The following is a 21,515-nucleotide window of genomic DNA, read 5'->3' on the forward strand; positions in this document are numbered from 1 at the left end:
ATTTACTTGCAGCCTATCATTTGGAGCTCTGTCTTCAACAGCTTGAGGTGAAGTTCCTTTTTTTTAATTGTTTGAGCCAGTATTTTTTTTAACATCCTCTGTTTCGGTTGCAGGAAGGGTAGTTTTACAGCTGTTTTACCAGTGGTCTTCAACTTAGACTTTTTTTCTCACCACAGCTTCCACCATATAATGAATTCTTTTATGCTGTCTGATGCAATATAAATGAGATGCATGGAGTCCAATTGGTTGAAGGTCTCAAAACAAGTTTATTACAGCTAAACTATTATACAGCACAGAGTTAACTATTTACTGAACCTTGCTCTGCGTGTTACAGTTGTAGAATGAGACTGGCTTGTAGTCACATGACTACCTCCGGGTACTTAGCTCATTAGCATACTAAGATCTGAAAGGGACATCACTCTTAAAGGCAATCATAAAACATACCTCTCACCATCAACAAAATTACTATCCTTATATTTTCATCCTATTTATTTTGTACTGAGTGAGTATTACCTTCAGCCTAACAAGCAAGAATCCAGTATAAAGTAGAAATAATTTGGCTATTGCTTGATTATGTATGGGACATCATCAGACGTAGCAAAATGGCACTCTTCCACCACTGTCAATGCCACGAATACTGAAGATTGTTCTGATTCTAGTAGTCAAAATCTCACTCAATGAATATACTAAGGGATAGCAGATCATCCTTGCCACCTATCTCTCTTTGTAAAGAAAATTGTGTCAAATATTGAGAGTTTTAATTAAGAAAGAAATTTTTAAAAAGTCAATTGTGTAATGTTTTTGTGAAAATTGTGTCTAAAGGAATTTCATACCCAGAGCTTCAACCTACAGGCAGCCGATTTGCAGATATGCAATGATCTTACAACAAGCTTGACATAACTACTTTAGCAATTGAGTTGTTAAGGCTACACTGTAAGCAAGCACCACAACTGCTTCATTTTGCAGGTATTATTTCTGAAGGTTTTTATGAATGCATAGAAGCTTTTTTTTAACCCTGAAACATTAAATAACAGTTCAAATTGTATCTATCATCAGCAATGTAATCAATGGTCACAAAAAAGAGTTTTCTTTAATATTTTGTACATTAGGTACATTCATACCACATTTTTAGCTACAGTGTTTTAAAGGTCAAGTGACGAGGTTGTAACTTCTGTGCACCTGGAAAAAAAAATCAAACAAATAATGACGCTCTTTTCTTTCTTGCTGTTCCCAATCTAGCTGCAGTATTTTAGACTTCAAGTATTTAACTTCTTCTGTACTTATTAAAAATTATTTGGGTAGGCTCATCCAATGGTTCACCCAGTTTCTCCAGTGAGTTGCTGAACCATAAAGACTGGGAAGTTCCCAGATCTGATGACCAGTATGTGCTAAGTTTGCTAAGCTCAGCTGTGGCAGTGATGGGTAACCTACAATTTGCCTCAGCTTAATGAGTTAGAGAACAGAAAATCAGCTAGGATCGCCAGTCTTATCACTCTTTAGCAAATCTTGATGAAGGTGTAAGTGTATGGACAGGATCAGGAATGTGATGCCTCCAGTGGGCAAATAAGCAATGTTCACTGTCAAGGCTCACTATTAACGAACACTTGGGCAACATGCTGGACAGTGACAGGTGTATTTGGAACCATCTCCATGCAAAGAGTCAATGCCTTCAGGAGGGGAGGGGGAAAAACTGATTCAAGATAGATATATAAAATGTTTCCCTCTTGGCATTCTTCATCACATGTTATTGCTCAGTTGTGGTGCTTTTTAGCAATGAAATATTTGTTTGGCTCTAACATTCCTGCAGTTAACGGTTAATCAACGGTTAATTCTGCAGTCCCCCACTCCATGTGAGTGCTCAAAACCTGTACTTAAAAGGAGAAGCATTCAAAATAGTGTCGCAACATTAGCACCTGATTAACCAACCTGTTTCCAGTGAGCGCAGCTCCCCGTAAGACATGTAGGATCATGTGATTAGCCCATTAATCTTTTGAGAACAGATACAGTTTATTTAACATTAATCTTTGACATTTACTGTAACTGTAGATAGTAGAAATGGAGTTGCATACAAGAAATATATTTTCTCTGCAAAACAGAAAACCTTGCCATTTGACCTGTAACTCTGGGATCTTTCTCTTCACTGCTACAGTATACTGGTACAGTCATCACACACAAATCACCGACAGCATTTCTTTGTTACATTTTTCTGTGAAAGTTACATGAGTAAAGATATTTTGATCTTATTAACAGTTAAATAACATAAACTAAACAGTGACTAAGAACAGACTGTTTCCATTAAATATTTCAGCTGCTAGTATTTAATTCCACATTTTCAGCATTGAGAGCATTTTAATTAATTTTAGCTTTGTGAGAGGTACATATTTGAGCAGTTTCCCCAGATTACTGAAACCGTTCCATGATTTCTATATCGATATGATTTACAGAAATTTAACTTAATTGCCTTTGTTTCATCGCAGCTTTAGTTGCAATTAAACTAAGCATATGTTAGCTTCGTGTTGCTTCTTCCTGCCTCCTTTTCATGCCTGTCAATTTTGCAGCTAATATGAATGCGACACCTGTAAAGACCTCGGCAATGAATGAGATCCATGCCAGAGCCAAGGACCATCCAAACCTGATGTTGATATCTTCCAGAATCTTCTTTCCAGACAGACAGACAGCTTCTTTAAATGCTGCTGCAGAATATCCGATGTACACACTGACCCCACCAAGAGTTACCAGCGCTGAGTTAAAAGAAGATGAGACTTTGGTTAGATAATGGCATACAGATGATGTTTTTCAGACAATCTCATTCCTTAGCCATGTTTTTTTCCTAATATTATACATCTAACTGCCTGTAATCTAATGTCATGTTTAACGATAGAGTTCTATGTTAAATAATGTAGCAAGATAAATGATCCTTGTGAATTAATTGCCTGAGGAACAGAATTCTGTTTGTTTCCAAAACATTTACAGTATATCTATCTTTAGGCACACTGGAGTTCATTTTCATTTTCGGTTTACATCAGGACGGTGGTGGACAGTGGGACGCTCACCCAATATCTCTGACAAGAGGCCTGAACCATCTTCATTCCTGGCCTTGTTACAATATCAGCAAGATTTGGACAATATCCAAGCTTGGGCTGATAAGTGACAAGTAACATTCGCGCCACACAAGTGCCAGGCGATGACCATCTCCAACAAGAGAGAAGCTAACCATCTCCCCTTGACATTCAATGGCATTACCATCACTGAATCACCCACTATCAACATCCTAGGGGCTACCATTGACCAGAAACTGAACTAGAGTAGCCATATAAATACCGTGGCTACAAGAGCAGGTCAGAGGCTAGGAATCCTGCGGCGAGTAACTCACCTCCTGACTCCCCAAAGCCTAGCCACCATCTACAAGGCACAAGTCAGGAGTGTGATGGAATACTTTCCACTTGCCTGAATGGGTGCAGCTCCAACAACACTCAAGAAGCTCGACTGACCACTTTTGCATACTCCGGCTATAATCCAAAACCTCATTGGAAGAAATCAACCGCATCACTGTCTCCAAAGAGACCAACTGAACCAGTTACCTACCACTTTAAACTAAAAGCCTCAGGACCACTGAATTCAGCTAGAAGCCAGCCAATCATCAAACACACATACTGTATACCCATTTGTCTTATGGACTCTAACTCAACTAATCAATCTTTCCCCACTCTGTAACCTATTTGTGTGTGTGTAAACCTTTAGTGTGTGTGTGAGACTGAAAGTTGGCTCGTTGTTTATTATTTTATTTGTTCGGTTTAGGTACAATAAAGTTAACCTCTTTCTTTGTTAACTCAAGAAAACCTGTCCGATTGGTTCTTGTTATGATCATAGCAAGTATGTTTTCAAACACCTACTGAATTGGCCAGTACATTCACTTTAAGAAAGAATTAAGTGTGGTCTAACAAGGAGAGGGAAAAGAGGGAAGCCCTTCAACCCCTCCTCACTTGACCGTAACAAACCTAACAATAGTAAGGCTAACCTGTGTTTGGGAACATATACAAAAGCAAAATACTGTGGATGCTAGAAATCTGAAATAAAAACAAAAAATGTTGAAAATACTTATGTCAGACGGCATCTGTGGAGAACAAAACAAAGTTATTGTTTCAGGTCGATGACCCTTTGTCAGAACGGGAAGGAGTTGGAGATGTAATGGCCTTTAAGCAAGTACAGAGGCATTGAAAGGGCGAGGGGAGATAAGAACAAAGAGGTCTGTGACAGGGTGGAAGATAGGAGAGATTAAATGATGAAAGGAATGATGGTGCAAGGCAAAAGTGGGTGGTAATGGGACAAGTAAAGTACCAAAGGAGGTGTCTAGAGGAGCTGTAAATGGCAACTGCAGAACCATTACCAACAGCTGCTGCCTGGAAAAATGGGAGCAGTGGTTATGATCTGAAAATGTTGAAATCAGTGTTGAGTCTAAGAGTAGAATTTTCCTGGCTCCAGGTGGTGGGCTGGGAAGTGGGGGGAGGGTGAGAAAATAGTAGGAAACTACATTGGGACGGCTGTCTGATGCATTCCTATTGCCTGGGAAGTTTCCCAGAAATGGGATTGGATAAGAATCAGCTGCCCACCTTTGGTTAGCAGGCATCCAATTTAAATAATTGAGGCATCTATTGGAGCAATTTAAAGAGCCTACCCGCATTTTTCTGGCAGTGGAGCAGCCCCCTGCCACATGTGGAGGCGGCCAGCTTTATGGAGACAGCCTCCCAGCAGCATTCTGGGGGGACCATCGGAGCCGGAGATGATTTGGCCCATTGAAGGGACTGCACAAATGAAAAGTCACCCCCATGGCCCAAACACTCCCACCGGAGGGCTTTCCCCTCCGTTCCGCATGTTCTTCTATCTTCAGCCATCCAATATTTCTAAATAATACAGCCCTCTGATTGGGCTGGCAGCATCTACATCCCGCTGCCACCCTTAATAGGATGGCAAGCTTGGAGATGGCCAATTAGGAGGCTGCCCCCAGGAATATCAGTGTGCCAGGCTGACTCCCAGCAAGTGCGAGTTCAGGACCTCCATTTGATACTGATGTTGGGGTCCCGATTCCCCCGGTAAAATCCTGCCTTAGACGGTTATACAGCACCTCATGTAAAGATGAGTTGCTGTTCCTTGAGCTTCTGTTGAGCTTTATCAGAGCAGTGTAGGAGGCCAAGGTCAGAGTGGGATTTAGGCAGAGAATTAAAATAACAAGCTTGGAACATATAGCCAGAGCACAAACCTCAGAAAGTGTTAGTTGAGGCTGCACTACACTTCCTCAAAAATGTTGGTCAGATAGCACTATTCCCTTTTGAAGCCATGTTTGCTGCTATTTACTAAGTCATTATCATACAGATTATTCTCAATTTTGCTCCTGACAATTGATTCTGTTAGTAATAAATACTAATATTTCAGTAGTTTCCAGAGGAGATTTGTTATTTTTTTGAAGATGGGTATTATCTTCACTTGTTTGAAAATCTACTGGGACCTCATCAGCTTTGAGTCACTTTCTCATAATGACTGTTCGCATCTTATGAATCTTGCCCCTAATATTTCACAGTATGCTGGGATAAGTACTATCTGTCCCTGAAGATTGGTTAGTTTTGATTCCCTTAAGCCTCTCTATATTCTTCTCTATATTCTTGTTGATGAAAAGGAATAAAATTAGTTCAACATGATTGATGAATGGTGTCACACATATTTTTATAGCAAAACACCCAAAATACAATTAACGATAAGTAGGGTAAAATAAAAATTTTGCATATTGATAAGACTTTTCCATCATGCCTTTTTCACTATGCTTGTCATTATATCTGTCTTATACATTTAAAAGTGCTTATTATACTAATCCCTGATTGAGTCCTCCTTGCTTTACCTCCAAGAGCCATTCACCCGAGACCTATATAAATCGAGCTGTTTACTTGATGCTTCCTCCAGCTTTCTCTCCCACTCCTAAACAACTTGAGGCAAGAGACAGCCTTTCCCCTTTTCTCATTTGCCTTTACACAACACTGCCTTTTGCTACTCATGCCCCAACCACCCATGCATCCCAAAAAACTTATAATTCCATCCTCTGCTGTGACAGGGGAACGTGCTTTAACTTTAAGCCAGTTCACAGGTCAAGGCCCTTTTCAGAGTGCAGATGCAGTGACAGGATTGCACAAATGGCTTTCTCACTAATGAGTTATTTAAGATATATTTTGTTCATAGCTCCTTGGTCTCACCTCTCACTGCGCCTGCAACGAGTACCCAGGTAGTTCCCCTGCCCTATGTTGCCAACACTTGCCCTAAGTAAAGACTCATAGTTGTATTCCCAGCTATGGCCTGCAAACCAGCTTTAAGTTCTTTAAGTTGCCAACTATCAGTGTTCAGAGCAGACAATCTACCATATGATCCTCATTCAAACAGGAACTCCTAAAGCAATATTTCTGGCCCTGGCTGACTCTCAACCTATAATGTTTTGAAACTTGTCACTTTCATGTTTACACAGAAAAGGTAAATTCCTGTACTTTATGGAATGAAAGTCACCATCACTATTTTACCAACTAGAATATGGATAGAGTAAATGGGATTTGCAAGTAATTAGACGCTGATAAAGGAAAATATCCGGCTGCACAGAAGCAAATGTATGTGAGATCTAAAAAGGATATACCTTTCCTGGTTGGTCTCCCACCTTGCACACTCCTTAAACTTGAGAGCATCCAAGACTCTCCTGCCTGTATCCTAACTCGCACCAAGTCCCATTCACCCATCACCCCAGTGCTCGCTGATTTGCATTGTCTCCTGATCTGGCATCACCTCAATTTTTAAACTCTCATCATTGATTTCAAATGCCTCTATGGCCTCCCTTCTCCCTATCCCTGTAACTTCCTCCAAATCTCTGAGATCCCTGAGCTACTCCAATTCTGGCCTCTTGCACATTTCCAATTGTCATCGCACCAACATTGCTGGATGGGCCTTTAGTTGCCTTAGCACTAAGTTCTGAAATTCCCTCCCTAAACCACAACTGATATTTTTCTCTTCCTAGCAACAGTCAGAGACTGAACCACTCTGTCTGCAACCTCGGTGTATAATTTGACCCAGAGATGAGCTTCCAACAACATCTCCGCACCATATTTTTTAAACATAACAGGCACTTTTTATTTTGCTTCATCGTGAAATCAATTCCAGTGAGATTATTGAGTAATATGAACCAAACCTCAGCGTTCTCATTCCAACTTAAGTGATTCAGATGCCTATGGTGCACGTGTAGCAAGATAACGCAAGTCAAAAGAGAACAAAGCACAACAACATACTTTTATATAGTCCCTTTAACAAAATAAAACATCCCAAGTGCATCAACGGAGCATTTTAAAACAAAATGCGACACCGAGCCGCAAATGGAACTATTAGGGCAGATGACCAAAAGCTTGGTCAAAGAGGTAGGTTTTAAGGAGTGCCTCAAAGGAGGAAAGTGAGGTAAAGATGCAAAGAGGTGTACGGAGGATATTCCAGAGTTTAGGGCCAAGGGAACTGAAGGCACGGCCACCAATTGTGGAACAATTAAAATCAGGGATACTCGAGAGGCCAGAATTAGAGGAGCTCAGATATCTTGGAGGGTTTGGAGCTGGAGGAGGCTACGGAGATAGGGGAAGGAGTTGGGGGCAAGGCCATGAAGGGATGAGAATTTTAAAATCTAGATGTTGCTTGACCAGGAGGCTCAGCAAACACAGGAGTGATAGATCAACAGGACTTGGTGCAAGCTAAGACACAGACAGCAGAGTTTTGGATGACCTCAAGTTTACAGATGGTAGAATGTGGGAGATCAGGCAGGAGTGCACTGCAATAGTCAAGTCTAGAAATAATGAAGGCATGGATGAGAGTTTCAGCAGCAGATGAGCTGAGACAGGGCAAAGTTGGGCAATGCCACGGAGGTGGAAGTAGGCAGTCTTAGTGATGGCACAAATATGAGGTTAGAAGCTCTTCTTGGGTTCAAATGGGATACCAAGATTGTGAACAGACTGGCTTAATCTCAGAGTTTGCGAGGGAGAGGGACGGAGTCAATAGCTAGGGAACGGAGTTTGGAGTGGGACTGAAAACAATGTCTTTAGTCTTCTCAATAGTTAATTGGAGGAAATTTCTGTTCATCCAGTACTGAATGTCGGATATGCAGTCTGATAATTTAGCAACAGTGGAGGAATCAAGAGAGGAGGTGGTGAGATAGAGCTGGGTGTCATCAGTGTACATATGAAAACAAACTCTGTGATTACAGATGATGTCGCCAAAGAGTAGCATGTAGATGAAAAATAGGAGGGGGCAAAGGATAGATGCCTGGGGGCACCAGAGGTAACTGTATGTTAGCAGGAAGAGAAGCCTTTTTCATGGGATGTGAGCATCGCTGGCAAGGCCAGCATTTGTTGCCCAACCCCAATAGCCCTTAAGAAGGTGATGGTGAACTGCCTTCTTGAACTGTTACAGTCCATCTGGTGTATGTACATCCACAGTGCTCTTAGGAAGGGAATTCAAGGTTTTTGACCCAGCGACAGTGAAGGAATGATGATATGGTTCCAAGTCAGGATGGTGTGTGACTTGGAGGGGAACTTGCAAGTGGTGGTGGTCCCATGTGCCTGCTGCCAAGGTCCTGCTAGGTGGTAAAAGTCGTAGGTTTGGAAGGTGCATCTTGCAGATGGTACACACTGTTGCCACTGTGCGCAGGTTATGGAGGGAGTGAATATTAAGGTGCTGGATGGGGTGCCTATCAAGTGGGCTGCTTTGCCTTGGATGTTGTCACATTTCTTGAGTGTTGTTGGAGCTGCACTCATCCAGGCAAGTGGAGAGTATGCCATCACACTCCTGACTTGTGCCTTGTAGATGGTGGACAGGCTTTGAGGAGTCAGGAGGTGAGTTACTCACCTCAGAATTCCTAGCCTCTGACCTGCTCATGTCGCCACAATATTTATGTGGCTGATCCAGTTAAATTGCTGCTCAATGGTAACCCCCAGGATGCTGATGGTGGGGGATTCAGTGACGGTAATGCATTTGAATTTCAAGGGGAGATGGTTAGATTCTCTCTTGTTGGAGATAGACATTGTCTAGCACTTGCGTCTTGCGAATGTTACTTGCCACATATCAGCACAGACTGAATCTTGTTTTTCTGCATGTGGATACAGTCTGCTTCAGTATCTGAGGAGTTGCAAATGGTACTGAACATTGTGCAATCATCAGTGAACATCCCCACTTCTGACCTTATGATTGAAGGAAGGTCATTGATGAAGCAGCTGAAGATGATTGGGCCTAGGACACTACCCTGAGGAACTCCTGCAGCAACGTCCTGGGGCTTAGGTGTTTGGCCTCCAACAACCACTTTCCGTCAAATGCTGCCTTGATGTCAAGGGCAGCCACTCTCACCTCACCTCTGGAATTCAGTTCTTTTGTTCATGTTTGGACCCAGGCTGTAATGTGGTCTGGAGCTAAGTGATTCTGTGGCTACAATTAGATAGATAAGAATGCCACCAAGTGAGAGCAGTCCCACCCAGCTGGACAACTGGAGGGGGATGGTGTGGTCAACCATGTCAAAGCCTGCAGACAGGTTGAGAGAGACGAGGAGGGAAAGTTTACCTCTATCACAGTCACATAGGATGTCACTTGTGACTTTGATAGAAGCTGGTTCAGTATGTGGCAGGGTAGAAATCTGATTGGAGGGATTTAAACACGGGCTTCAGTTCAAAAGCAATGTGAAATACAGGCATTCTTGAGTGCACAACTTTGCATAGACAAAATAGGCTTGTATTTAACTCGGGCCTGAAAGCAGCAAAGCAAGCTTTCTTGCTAACTTCATAGACTAAATGGCCAGGATGTCGGTGGGAAACAACTGCCCAGCTGTTATGATTGGGCAGCATGAGGTCTCAATGGTTCCCAGAAGAAAGTAAGCACACTCAGGAGGCAAGGGAGGACCAAAGTTTCCTTGTGCACCCAGAGGCACAATCCTGCTCTTCTTGGTCCATAAAGAAAGTAAAAAGAATTAGTCATGATTTAATTGAATGGTGGAACAGGCTTGAGGGGCTGAATCGCCTTCTCCTGTTCCTATGCTCCAAACAGATGGATGTAAGGTTGGCACAAAAGCTGTAAGGAAATAAACCTTTCTATTCAAATCCAGAATGTTGACGTGAATAATGAGGTATGATCGATGGCCTTTTCTCATTCTTATATACTTTCAAAATTAAGTTATGCTAATATAAATATCAGAATTATAATAGTGATCTGGTATTTTACAATAGATTAATATAATTAAGATATTAAGCATATTGTCAGTCATTTACTTCTATTAAAAATGGAGAATTGTTGTATACAGGGTGAAAAACATCTCATTTTCTCCCACTGTTTTGATAAGAATCACTCTTTGCTGCGGCTACTGACATTCCTGATTGTTTTTATTAACTTGCATTTGTGTGCAGAACATTGCTTAGATATTAATTCCATCAGTACTTCAGAGATTTAGAAGGAAATATCACACAAAGAGGCCCAAAACAAATGGAAAATAATTATTAGCAACCTTTAAGGGAGTCTCTATGGGTTGAATTTTCTTTTCCCGTAGCTGGGAGAGGAGGCAGACAAAAGAAATGGCGGCCCACATGCATGGGCTGCGTGCCGCCACACTGCCGTGATCTAGTGCACGACAGCTCATTTAAATATGTAGGGCGAGCCACCCCCCTCAATCACGTGGCACGGGCAGACTTAGCCGTGAATGGTGTCAGCTGCCTCTGCGCAGGTACTGGTGCCATTTTTAAAGGGCTGCCAGACCTGTCACCAAAACTGCAGAGTTGAACTCTGTACCACATCCCCACCCGACTACACTGCAAATAAATTCTTACCCTGTTTTCACCCCCTTCAAAACACTTAAATTGCAGAGTTGCCCTCTCCCTACCCCAACCCAAAACACTTAACTTGCTGAGTTGACATCCCCCCACCACCGCACAAAGTGCAGAGGTCACCCTTTAACCACCCTCCCCACACTAGAAATGCAGAGTTGACCCCATTTCCCCCGCGCCCCCCCCCCCCCCACCCCCCACCACTACACTAAAATGTTTCCCCCTAGGCGGGAAAGTGAAGGCGTGTGAGTACTGCCCATCGCACGGAAGATCCCGGACAGCCGGTAAGATCGCAGGGAATTGTATGCAAATGTATTCATGAGGTTTATTTAAATATTTAAAGTCGAGTCCCGTTGCCGAGCGGTGGGGGGTGGGGGCTGCCCACCACTGCCAGGAAGGTTGGGCCCGGCAATCCCGGTGTCTGTCTCCGTGGCGGGTCACTGCCGCTGCGACCTTCTGCCCGCCACCACCCCCCCACCACGAGCCCGATGTCGGGAGCTCAACAAAATTCAGCTCTATGTGTGTATTCAGTTAGAAGGGATGAGAATTCAGATTATTTAGGTTTAGCTTCCAAATCCTAACTCCTACTCCTCTAAAACCACAATACAATAAGATATCAATAGAATTAAACCAGGTCTTTTACCAAATGAACCCATCAAATAACACTACTGGCCAGTCACAATAGGGTTTCTAAATTAATACCATGCAGTTTTCACATTGTCCTGATATAGAAATTGTGATTTGATGTTGCCAATTTCAAAGCAATTCAAATTTTTCTAGCCATTGTGAGACATCTTTGAGGAAGTGATTTGACACTGCTTGATCTACACACGTTATATAAAACTGCACTTTTTGAAATGGCTTTTATATTTTTGATACTATTTTTGTTATGTTTAATGCAAAAATGTAACATAGCTAGTGATCTGTAGTCTTGATGTTTGTAACGCTGATCAACACACATTGAACATTTGTTGATCAGTAAAATAAATTTACTAGAGAGCAGAAATGGCAGTTTCTGAAATACCTATCAGCACCAATTTTGGGAGGCACCACCAGTATTGCGGGACTCAAGGACAGTGGGCGTAAGTTGAAAAGTCAGCCACTGCTGACCTCCCACGACAGGGCATCCAATTTTACATCAATTGACTTGGGGGCAAAGAGTAATACTGCTCTATCAGCATTCACAGCCTCATTTTAACATGTAAATATACCCAAAAAAAATTCACATCTGAATCCTGTGACTGTATCTGAGTCCCCCATCACAGTGTTTACATTGTCATGAACGCGTGCAAGGCCGAATGATGATTTTTTAATCCATTGGTTGGAAACTTCTTATGATCTTATGATCTTATAAACCTGAATTAAACTTTTAGGAAAAGGAAAAAGAATTGATAAAAGGTGACTGCTAGCAGTTAAAATGGCCACCGCAATTTGCATCAAAATACCCTACATTCCACTGTATCAAGGTGGAGATGTAAGGTCTGGTCAGTCCCCATCCAGAACAATGGCCTAGGAATTTTGAATGGACTACCTGTCCTGTCCTCATTAGCAAAACATTAAAGGCAATCTTGGAACATTAACACTGGTGGAGACAGACCACTCAAAAGGTAATCACTGGAACAATGATTCCCTGAGAGAGATTGGAATTCTTAGACATTAACTAATTAAGTTACACACTGGGCCATCATGTGACAGACCCACCATCTGTGTGTTTTAAACTAGCTGCTCTCTCTCTGCAGGCTGACAAGCAACTGAGACTGACCAGTAAGGACCCAAGTGGGGTCCCTCCCTCTCTCTCTCTCTCTCTCCAGACCCCCTTGCAAGTTCAAATGCTGCCTGCTGGCTGTAGCCATCCAACCCTATCATTGGTGCAGACAGAGACCCCATGAAGAAAACCATCTGCATCACTGTCTCCCAAGAAAACCCTGAACCAGCTGGCTACATCTACAAGCCTGAAACCTTAGAATCACCGTGTTCAGCTGGAAGATAACTGAGTTACCAAACTCCACAGACTGTATACTCTTTTTTGTTGCTCCAGACTCGAATCCAACCAATCTCTTCTTCCCCACTCTATAACTTATTTGTGTGTTTGAATCTTGTGTGCGTGAATCGTGTGTGTATGTGTGTGTGTGTGTGAAAGCTGTAACGTAGTTTATTATTTTACTTAGATCAGTTTTAAGTACAATAAAACTAACCTCTTTCTTTGTTAAACTCAAGAAAACCTGTCTGATTATGATCATAGCACATAAATGGTTAAACACTCACTGAATTGGTAAGCATATCCACTTTTTAAAATAAATAAACCCTGTTGTGGTCAAACAAGGAGAAGGACAGGAGGAGAGCCTTTCCACCCCTCCTCATCTGATCGTAATAACATGCTTTTTCAGGTTTTTGTGGCTTTTCACCAAAGTTGTGGTAGACTTGCGGGAGAACACTATGGTCAGATGGACATGAAACACAGCTTTCTCTGGGTATCAGTTTTCCTTGCAGTATACAACATTGTAGATGGCAGCCAAGTGGGCCAGAGAGCTGTTTGTATCAGACCCATAGTATTCGCGAACAGAAAGATTTTGCATTCAGTCACTGAAGCATCAGTCTGCATGTCAATGCCTAATATCCAACAAACAGCCGTCATACCTTCATTGTGCTGCAGGCCACAGTGTACACATTATTTGAAGGCAAAAGCATTGGTGCATGTCTCTTAGGGAAACAGGACAGCCATCTGCATCCATAGCTGCTGTTTGCTGTCCTGTGGGTCCCATCTCCACCTCCAAGAAAAGTATGCAGGAATTAATCAAGAATTGTCCGCATGGCTTTGTCGGAGGAGATCATGTCTAACAAATTTAATTGAATTTTTCAAGGAGGTGACTAGATGTGTAGATGAGGGTAAAGCAGTTGATGTAGTCTACATGGACTTCAGTAAGGCTTTTGATAAGGTCTTGCATGGGAGATTGGTTAAGAAGGTAAGAGCCCATGGGCTCCAGGGCAATTTGGCAAATTGGATCCAAAATTGGCTTAGTGGCAGGAGGCAGAGGGTAATGGTCGAGGGTTGTTTTTGTGATTGGAAGCCTGTGATCAGTGGTGTACCACAGGGATCGGTGCTGGGACCCTTTTCTGTTTGTAGTGCACATTAATGATTTAGACGTGAATATAGGAGGTATGATCAGTAAGTTCGCAAATGACACAAAAATTGGTGGTGTCGTAAATAGTGAGGAGGAAAGCCTTAGATTACAGGACGGTATAGATGGGCTGGTAAGATGGGCAGACCAGTGGCAAATGGAATTTAATCCTGAGAAGTGTGAGATGATGCATTTTGGGAGGACTAACAAGGCAAAGGAATATACTATGCCGAGGCATAGAAAGTAAGAGCAGGGAGGTTATGATGGAGCTGTATAAAATGCTAATTAGGCCACAGCTTGAGTACTATGTACAGTTCTGGTCACCACACTATAGGAAGGATGTGATTGCACTGGAGAGGGTGAGAGGGTGCAATGGAGATTCACCAGGATGTTTCCTGGGCTGGACCATTTCAGCTATGAAGAAAGACTGGATAGGCTGGGGTTGTTTTCCTTAAAGCAGAGAAGGCTGAGGGGGACTTGATAGAGGTATACAAAATTATGAGGGGCATTGATAGGGTAGATAGCAGAGGTGTCAATAACCAAGGGGCATAGATGTAAGGCAAGGGGCAGGAGGTTTAGAGGTGATTTGAGGAAAGAAAATTTCACCCAGAGGGTGGTTGGATTCTGGAACACACTGCCTGAAGGGATGGTAGAGGCAGGAACCCTCACAACATTTAAGAAGTATTTAGATGAGCACTTGAAATGCCATAGCATACAAGGCTGCAGGCCAGTGCTGGAAAATGGGATTAGAATAGATAGGTACTTGATGGCCGACACGATGGCCCGTGTGCTGTATAATTCTATGATTCTATGCCATGCAGCCTAGACACAATTAAATAGTATGCACAAAGGGCCAATGGCTGTGCACAAGGTTTCAAATCATACCTCCCAGAGGATGCTGGAGTACTCAGCTTCAGTTTTTATCATAGTTGATTGGCCCATCAAAAATGTGCCCACAAATGAGAAGCATACTTACTATTACTTACCTTTTACCTCATCACCTGAGAGATCATCATGAGAGATCTGTATGAATGCATGGATTCTTGTTGGCAATCTTCCTCTTGGCTCTGGTAAGTGGCCTTCAGCTCATAGAGGACAATCATCCTTTAGTGCATTTCCTGAAACCGGACCTCCAAATCTTAGTAAAAGAAAAAGCAGCAGTGTTGGCAACATTTCTCTGCTTTGTCATTGTAAACAGTTAGTCGCCTTTTCTGCCATCTCTTTTAGGCCCTTTTATGGCAAGCTGCAGCCCTTTAAAATGGACTGATTCAGCAGCTTTTGTACTTCCTAGCTAAGTGTGTGACAGACCAAGATCTTTGGACAAGCTTACCCTGTGTTGGTAGTCTATTCTTATAAGAGGTAAGAACAACTTTTACAACAATCAATGCAGCCTTCCCTGAGTTGTCAACATAGTCAGCCTCTGCCATAGGTCAACAGAACCCCCTTTTTACCCAACTCTCAATTGGGGCTATTGGCCAAAATTCTGGCACATCCACTATATCAGTTTTTTCCCACCATAACAAAAGTTATAAAAATAGACTTGTTTTCCCAGAACTAGTCCAAGGTATCCACATGGGGTTATTATCTTAGTATGGTTTTTGTCGGCAGGCAAAGTTCCCTACAGTGTGAGGCAAACATTCTATCTCATCTCGGACTAATTAAAGCAAAGCTCTGTAGACAATAGGGGATCATTTCAAATTAATTGTCTATCTAATACTTCAATTATCTTAGAACTTCAGGATAATTTCTCTTCAATGCTTCATCTGACTCCATTTGATTTTTGGCATGAGTTCTATTTTTATTGTTTGAATTAACCCAGCTGTTTTGGACAGCAAGATATTTTTGAACATCAAACCCAGAAATTGAGCATGTGCCTGTGATAGATAAAGTGAGGCTTCTGACTCACCTAAATTACATTATTGCATTGCTTTGCCATTGTTTTGGGAATCAGCACCCCTATTAATACAATTTCCTTAACACTAATTGACGAAAGGGCAAAACCAGTAACTTAAATTGAATTACAAGGAAGGCTACATTTTTTAAAATTTAGGTTAGCAAAATAAACGGTTGGTACACCAAATATTGAAAATTGATTGATTTTCTCTGTAAACCCTCCAACTTCAGATGCCGCATAATAAAAATTCTGTGGGAAACGTTTTTGTAAACTCGTTATTAATCCACAGGTATCACAAATGCATTGTACTGGGATATAATTGCAAACATTTACCTGCGGCAATAACAAAACTGAAAGACTTATGCTCAGTTTCTCAAGGCTTTGAAATAACAAATGCTGAATATATCTATATCGCTATTTTGCCCTCTATTTTAAGTGGTGTCAACCCATTTTAAAATAAACATGTTCACATTTCCTTTAATGTAGGAGAAAAGGGTATTTCATACTCACGGATTGATTTTGTATGCTAATTTTGCATAGTGTAATCTCAAGTCAAAATTGTGATTGTCGGAAGGACAGGGTAGATAATATCATGATCATTTTCCACCCAATTACCATCAATGGTACATTATGCCCGAGTTGTTAAAGGTAATTTCACCAGTTTAAACCAAGATTTTACATCCAATATAGGATTATCTGATGAGTAAACAATTAACAGCGAATGAGAGACATTGGGCTAGAAGGTGCAGCAAAAATACCGGTGATGTTAATGCCACTCATCAATATTCATACACAAATGATACAGCAAATTCAGGTGAAGGGCAGATGCATGATTATATGTGAACACCCAAAGTTGCTATTCACGTTGCCTGCTCCACTATTAGCTTTGCAAAAACAGCCTCTCGCTGTCTGCCTCACCATTGAAATGCATTGAGTGGCGTGAAATTCCTGTAATAAGAACATAAGAACATAAGAAATAGGAGCAGAAGTAGGCCATTCGGCCCCCCAAGTCTGCCCTGCCATTCAATAAGATCATGGCTGATCTGCCCCAGACCTCAACTCTTCTTTCGTGCCCGCTCCCCACAGCCTTCAACTCCCCGATATTTCAAAAATCTACCTAACTCCTCTTTAAATATTTTCAGTGATCTAGCCTTCACAACTCTCTGGGATAGCGAATTCCAGACATTCACTACCCTCTGAGAGAAGAAATTCCTTCGCATCTCAATTTAAAATGAGTGTCCCCTTATTCTGTAATTATATCCCCTAGTTCGAGACTCCACCACGAGTGGAAACATCTTCTCAACATCTACCCTGTCAAGCCCCCTCAGAATCTTTTCAGCCATTCTTGATAAGTCAACCGCTTCATCTCAGAAATCAGCCTGATGAATCTCTTTTGAACAGCCTCTAATGTCATTATATCCTTTCTTAAATACGGAGACCAAAACTGTACATAGTACTCCAGGTGCACCCAACGTTAAGTTCCGGCCCAGGTCCCATTTGAGGAACAGGAGTAGGAAATCGTTGCTTTGGATATCCCTATACCCACCCTGCTCATCATTTGCCTTGTAAGAAGTAGCAGAAGTTCTATCAGAAGTCAAAACAAAAACCCCTCCAGATCACCAGCATTTCTTCAGTGATTCCAATGGTCTCTCCCTGGAGTTACAGGCTGCATTTCAGGGCCATAATAATCATTAGTTGGACAAGATTATATAAATTGCAAACAAATGTAACTCCTAGTATTATTGTCAGCTTGCAACCTTCGAGTAATTTTTCAACAGGGATTGTTTGGAGACTGCTTTTCTTCTTTAGTCCTTGAATCTGAACCTAATCTAGTCATGTAACAGCACAATGTACTTTAGTTGCAGTTTCCTGAGCATAGCGAGTCACATACCAATTCAGAGTACACAAGGCCATGACACAAAACACAAAAAACAAAAGGAATTCATGATTATCACAAAAAATAAAATGTCAAAATTGTAAACTAAAAGGAACGTTGTCAAATCAAGCCCCTTAGTAATAGTTTTTAAAGTAAGTTGAGAACATTTGATCCTTTTACTCTTCAGAAATAATTGCAAAAGATTTGTTTAAACTCATCCATTCAAATCTACTTCTTTCCCTGCTACCACAGGAAGATGCACTTTAGTCTTTCAACTTCAGAAGAATTATTTTTCAAACACACTGAAGTTTATTAATGGGGGTTTGACTAATCAGTTTATTTCATTTGGAAGACTGAGCTATCAATTTACTTTTCAACTTCCCTTAAAGAGATGTGGCTTGGATTTTACCAGCAAGGGTAATTCCCGATGTTGGGAAAAAATGCAGGTCCCGAGCCCGTGCAGTTGGGCAGTGTGATTGCGGTGGCAATCGTCCCAGCCACCGCCGGGATCACTGTCTAATTAAGGATGGCAGGCTGGTTCTCCACACTGCTGGTCCAATCAGAGGGCCAGTGCCACTGCAAGGGATAGCCACTGCTGAGGCTGAAAGAATAAAGAGAAGGCACCTTCATTTTGAGGTGCACTCGCAGGAGAGGTGGAAAATTATTTTCTCTATCTGCGGCAGGGGCCAAGCCACCGGCAGTAAAATGACAGCGGCCCAGGAAAATAGCCTGTAAAAGGGCTTTTAATCGCCTAAATTGACCACCCGCCTCCAGACAGCAGGCAGCCTGTTCCTGCTGCTGGTAAAATGGCCCGGCAGTGGTACTGCATCAGGGGAGCCCTCCCCAGCAGGCCCCCTGCTTCCTAGCCTGCCACCTAGGGACAGGTAAAATCTCGCCCTGTATTTCTCTTTATTTCCAATCTTCTCACTTACTTTTGTGAATGTATTGACTCCTATTGCAATGATGACCGCACTGTAGTACCATATTCAAATGCACATTTATTTAAGTAACAACAAAGTGATCGTCAGCAAATTAGTTGGCAACAGGCAGCATCACAACTGAACCAAACCCAGGGGTTGATTTTCATCTTCACCATCTGGGCAGTAATCTAGCAGGCCCATTGCCTGTCCTTTGTAGGACCTACCTGATATTTACCCATTGATTTCAGTGATAGAAAATAAGGTGTGTTCTATAAAGGGCAACCAATCAATACCCCCAACCCCTCCCACTCCTAAATCATCTGGGTCTAATTTTAAGATGACATCTTCTTGTTCTGGATTCGCCCACCAGAGGAAATAGTTCGGCTGTATCTATCTAATTGAATCCCATTGTTATTTTGAGCACCTTAATTAAATCAGCCTTCAATCTTCTAAATTCAAGGGAACACAAGCCACATTTAAGAAGCCTCGCCTCGTAATTTTAACCCTTTAAGCCCTGGTATCATTCTGGTGAATCTGCAGTGGACCCCTTCCAAGGCCAGTATATCTTTCCTGAGGTTCAGTGTCTAATACTGAAGTCAGCTCTGCAGACAGGGTATGGCCAAGGCTCTGTACAGCTGACATTTTACTTCCTCACTTTTAAATTCTAACCCTCTTGAAATAAAGACCAAGATTCCATTAGCCCTTTTTATTCCTTTTTGTACCTGTGCACTAGCTTTTAGTGATTTGAGTATATTAAACATCTATATCCCATTTCCCCTCCACAGCTCCTAGTCTCTCACTAGTAAGAAAATATTCCAGTTTGTCTTTCTCAGGTTCAAAGTACAGGACCTCACAGTTCCCTACATTTAACTCCATTTGTCATTGTCATGCTCACTTCTTCTACTTAATATCCCTTTCTAACTTTCCACTCCATTCACACAACTTACTGTTCCTCCTAACTTAGTGTCATCTGCGAACTTGGATATACAACTCTCTATTTTTTCATCTAAGTCATGAACATATATGCTGAAAGTCTGAGCCCCAGTCCAGATTCCTGGGGAACATCACTTGTCACATCCCGTCAATCAGAGAACAACCCTTTATGCCTAACCTCTGTTTCCTACCTCCCAACCAATTACTGACATAATTACATGTCACATGCTTACCTTCAACTACATGCACTTTCATTTGGTTAATAACCTCTTGTATGGAACGTTATCAAATGCCTACTGGAAGTCCAGAGATGCAGGAACACCCACCAATATTCCCCTATCCACCATATTGGAATACTCCTCAAAAAATGCAACTAAATTAATCAGACATGACCAAAGCTTCCCAAACCTGTGCTAACTCTCCTTGATCAGCTTGTGCTTGTTCAAGTTCTCAGTGGGGCAAAAATTCATCTTGGGCGGTATCGCATTGGGCACCCACTTTACACTCACCCGATATTCAGTTCTATTGACTTTGCTACTGCCCAAGATTAACTTTACTCGCAAAGGAGATTCCAGTCACTTGCCCCATAGTTGATTTTAAACTGATTGGTCTACATTATCAATCAATAACATAGGGGATTAGGTCCTGGAGATGTGTCTATCAATGGATAGACAATATCTCTTTTTTTTTATTCATTTGTGGGATATGGGCATTGCTGGCTAGGTCAGCATTTATTGCCCATCCCTAATTTCCCTTGAACTGAGTGGCTTGTTCGGTCATTTCAGAGGGCATTTTAAGAGTCAACCACATTGCTGTGGATCTGGAGTCACATGTAAGCCAGACTAGGTAATGGAAGATTTCCTTCCCTAAAGGACATTAGTGAACGAGATGGGTTTTTACAACAATCGACAATGATTTGATGATTGCCATTAGACTAGCTTTTAATTCCAGATTTATTAATTGAATTTAAATTTCACCATCTGCCATGGTGAAATTCGAACCCATATCGCCAGAGCATTAGCCTGGGCTCTGGATTACTAGTCCAATGACATCACCACTACGCCACTGCCTTCCATCAGTTAGGCCCACTCATTGGATAGGTCCAGAATTCTCTGCAATGGTGACACCGGCAATGCATGCCGGAAGTTAGAACAATGTGTTACCAATCCTTCAATGGTGAATTTATAATAAATAAAATAATTACAGTATGCCACAGCAAGCATAGTGGTGAAGAGGGAACAGTGTGGTCAGTGTCTGGTACACATCCACGGTGCAGAATGAAACAATGGTTAATTTTCACTCCATTGATTTCAGTGGAAGAAAATTATGTGGGCTGAATAAAGGATGAGCAATCTTACACTCCCCTCATCCACTTCCACTCCTAAATGGACATGTTTAGGAGCAATTGCTCCGATATAACATGAGCATAGGTCACAGTAAGTATGTAGAACAACCAGGTCACCTTTAATTTGAGTGATGAGTTTATATAAATCTGTGTTAAGAAGTGGCCTGTATGCACAGGGTTTGTACAACTTTGTACAATCCCTAACCATAACTCAGTACCGGTTACAATCCACATTTAGTGCACAAGCTCAAAAAATATTAATATAAAAATCAGGGGGAAATCAGAGCATACATCAAAACACTCACAAATTCTTAGTACTTAGAACAAAGAAAGAACAAAGAAAATTACAGCACAGGAACAGGCCCTTCAGCCCCCCAAGCCTGCGCCGATCCAGATCCTCTATCTAAACATGTCGCCTATTTTCTAAGGGTCTGTATCTCTTTGCTTCCTGCCCATTCATGTATCTGTCTAGATACATCTTAAAAGACGCTATCGTGCCCGCGTCTACCACCTCCACTGGCAACGCGTTCCAGGTACCCATCACCTTCTGCGTAAAGAACTTTCCA

At 41.9% G+C, this 21,515-nt stretch overlaps 1 protein-coding gene across 3 annotated transcripts in view; it reads right to left on the reverse strand.

Moving 5' to 3' along the window:
• Window positions 1-246: 246 nt before the first annotated feature.
• The window catches only part of LOC137383375 (transmembrane protein 114), a 174,383-nt gene continuing 153,114 nt past the window's right edge, over window positions 247-21,515 (reverse strand). For all 3 annotated transcript variants that reach the window (XM_068056138.1, XM_068056136.1, XM_068056137.1), the window contains one exon: window positions 247-2,741. In XM_068056138.1, coding sequence (XP_067912239.1) covers window positions 2,506-2,741 — 236 coding nt within the window. In that variant the 3' untranslated portion in view covers window positions 247-2,505. The remainder of the gene's footprint in view (window positions 2,742-21,515) is intronic.

Source organism: Heterodontus francisci, chromosome 24 (assembly GCF_036365525.1).
Source record: "Heterodontus francisci isolate sHetFra1 chromosome 24, sHetFra1.hap1, whole genome shotgun sequence".
Classification (NCBI taxonomy): Eukaryota; Metazoa; Chordata; class Chondrichthyes; order Heterodontiformes; family Heterodontidae; genus Heterodontus; species Heterodontus francisci.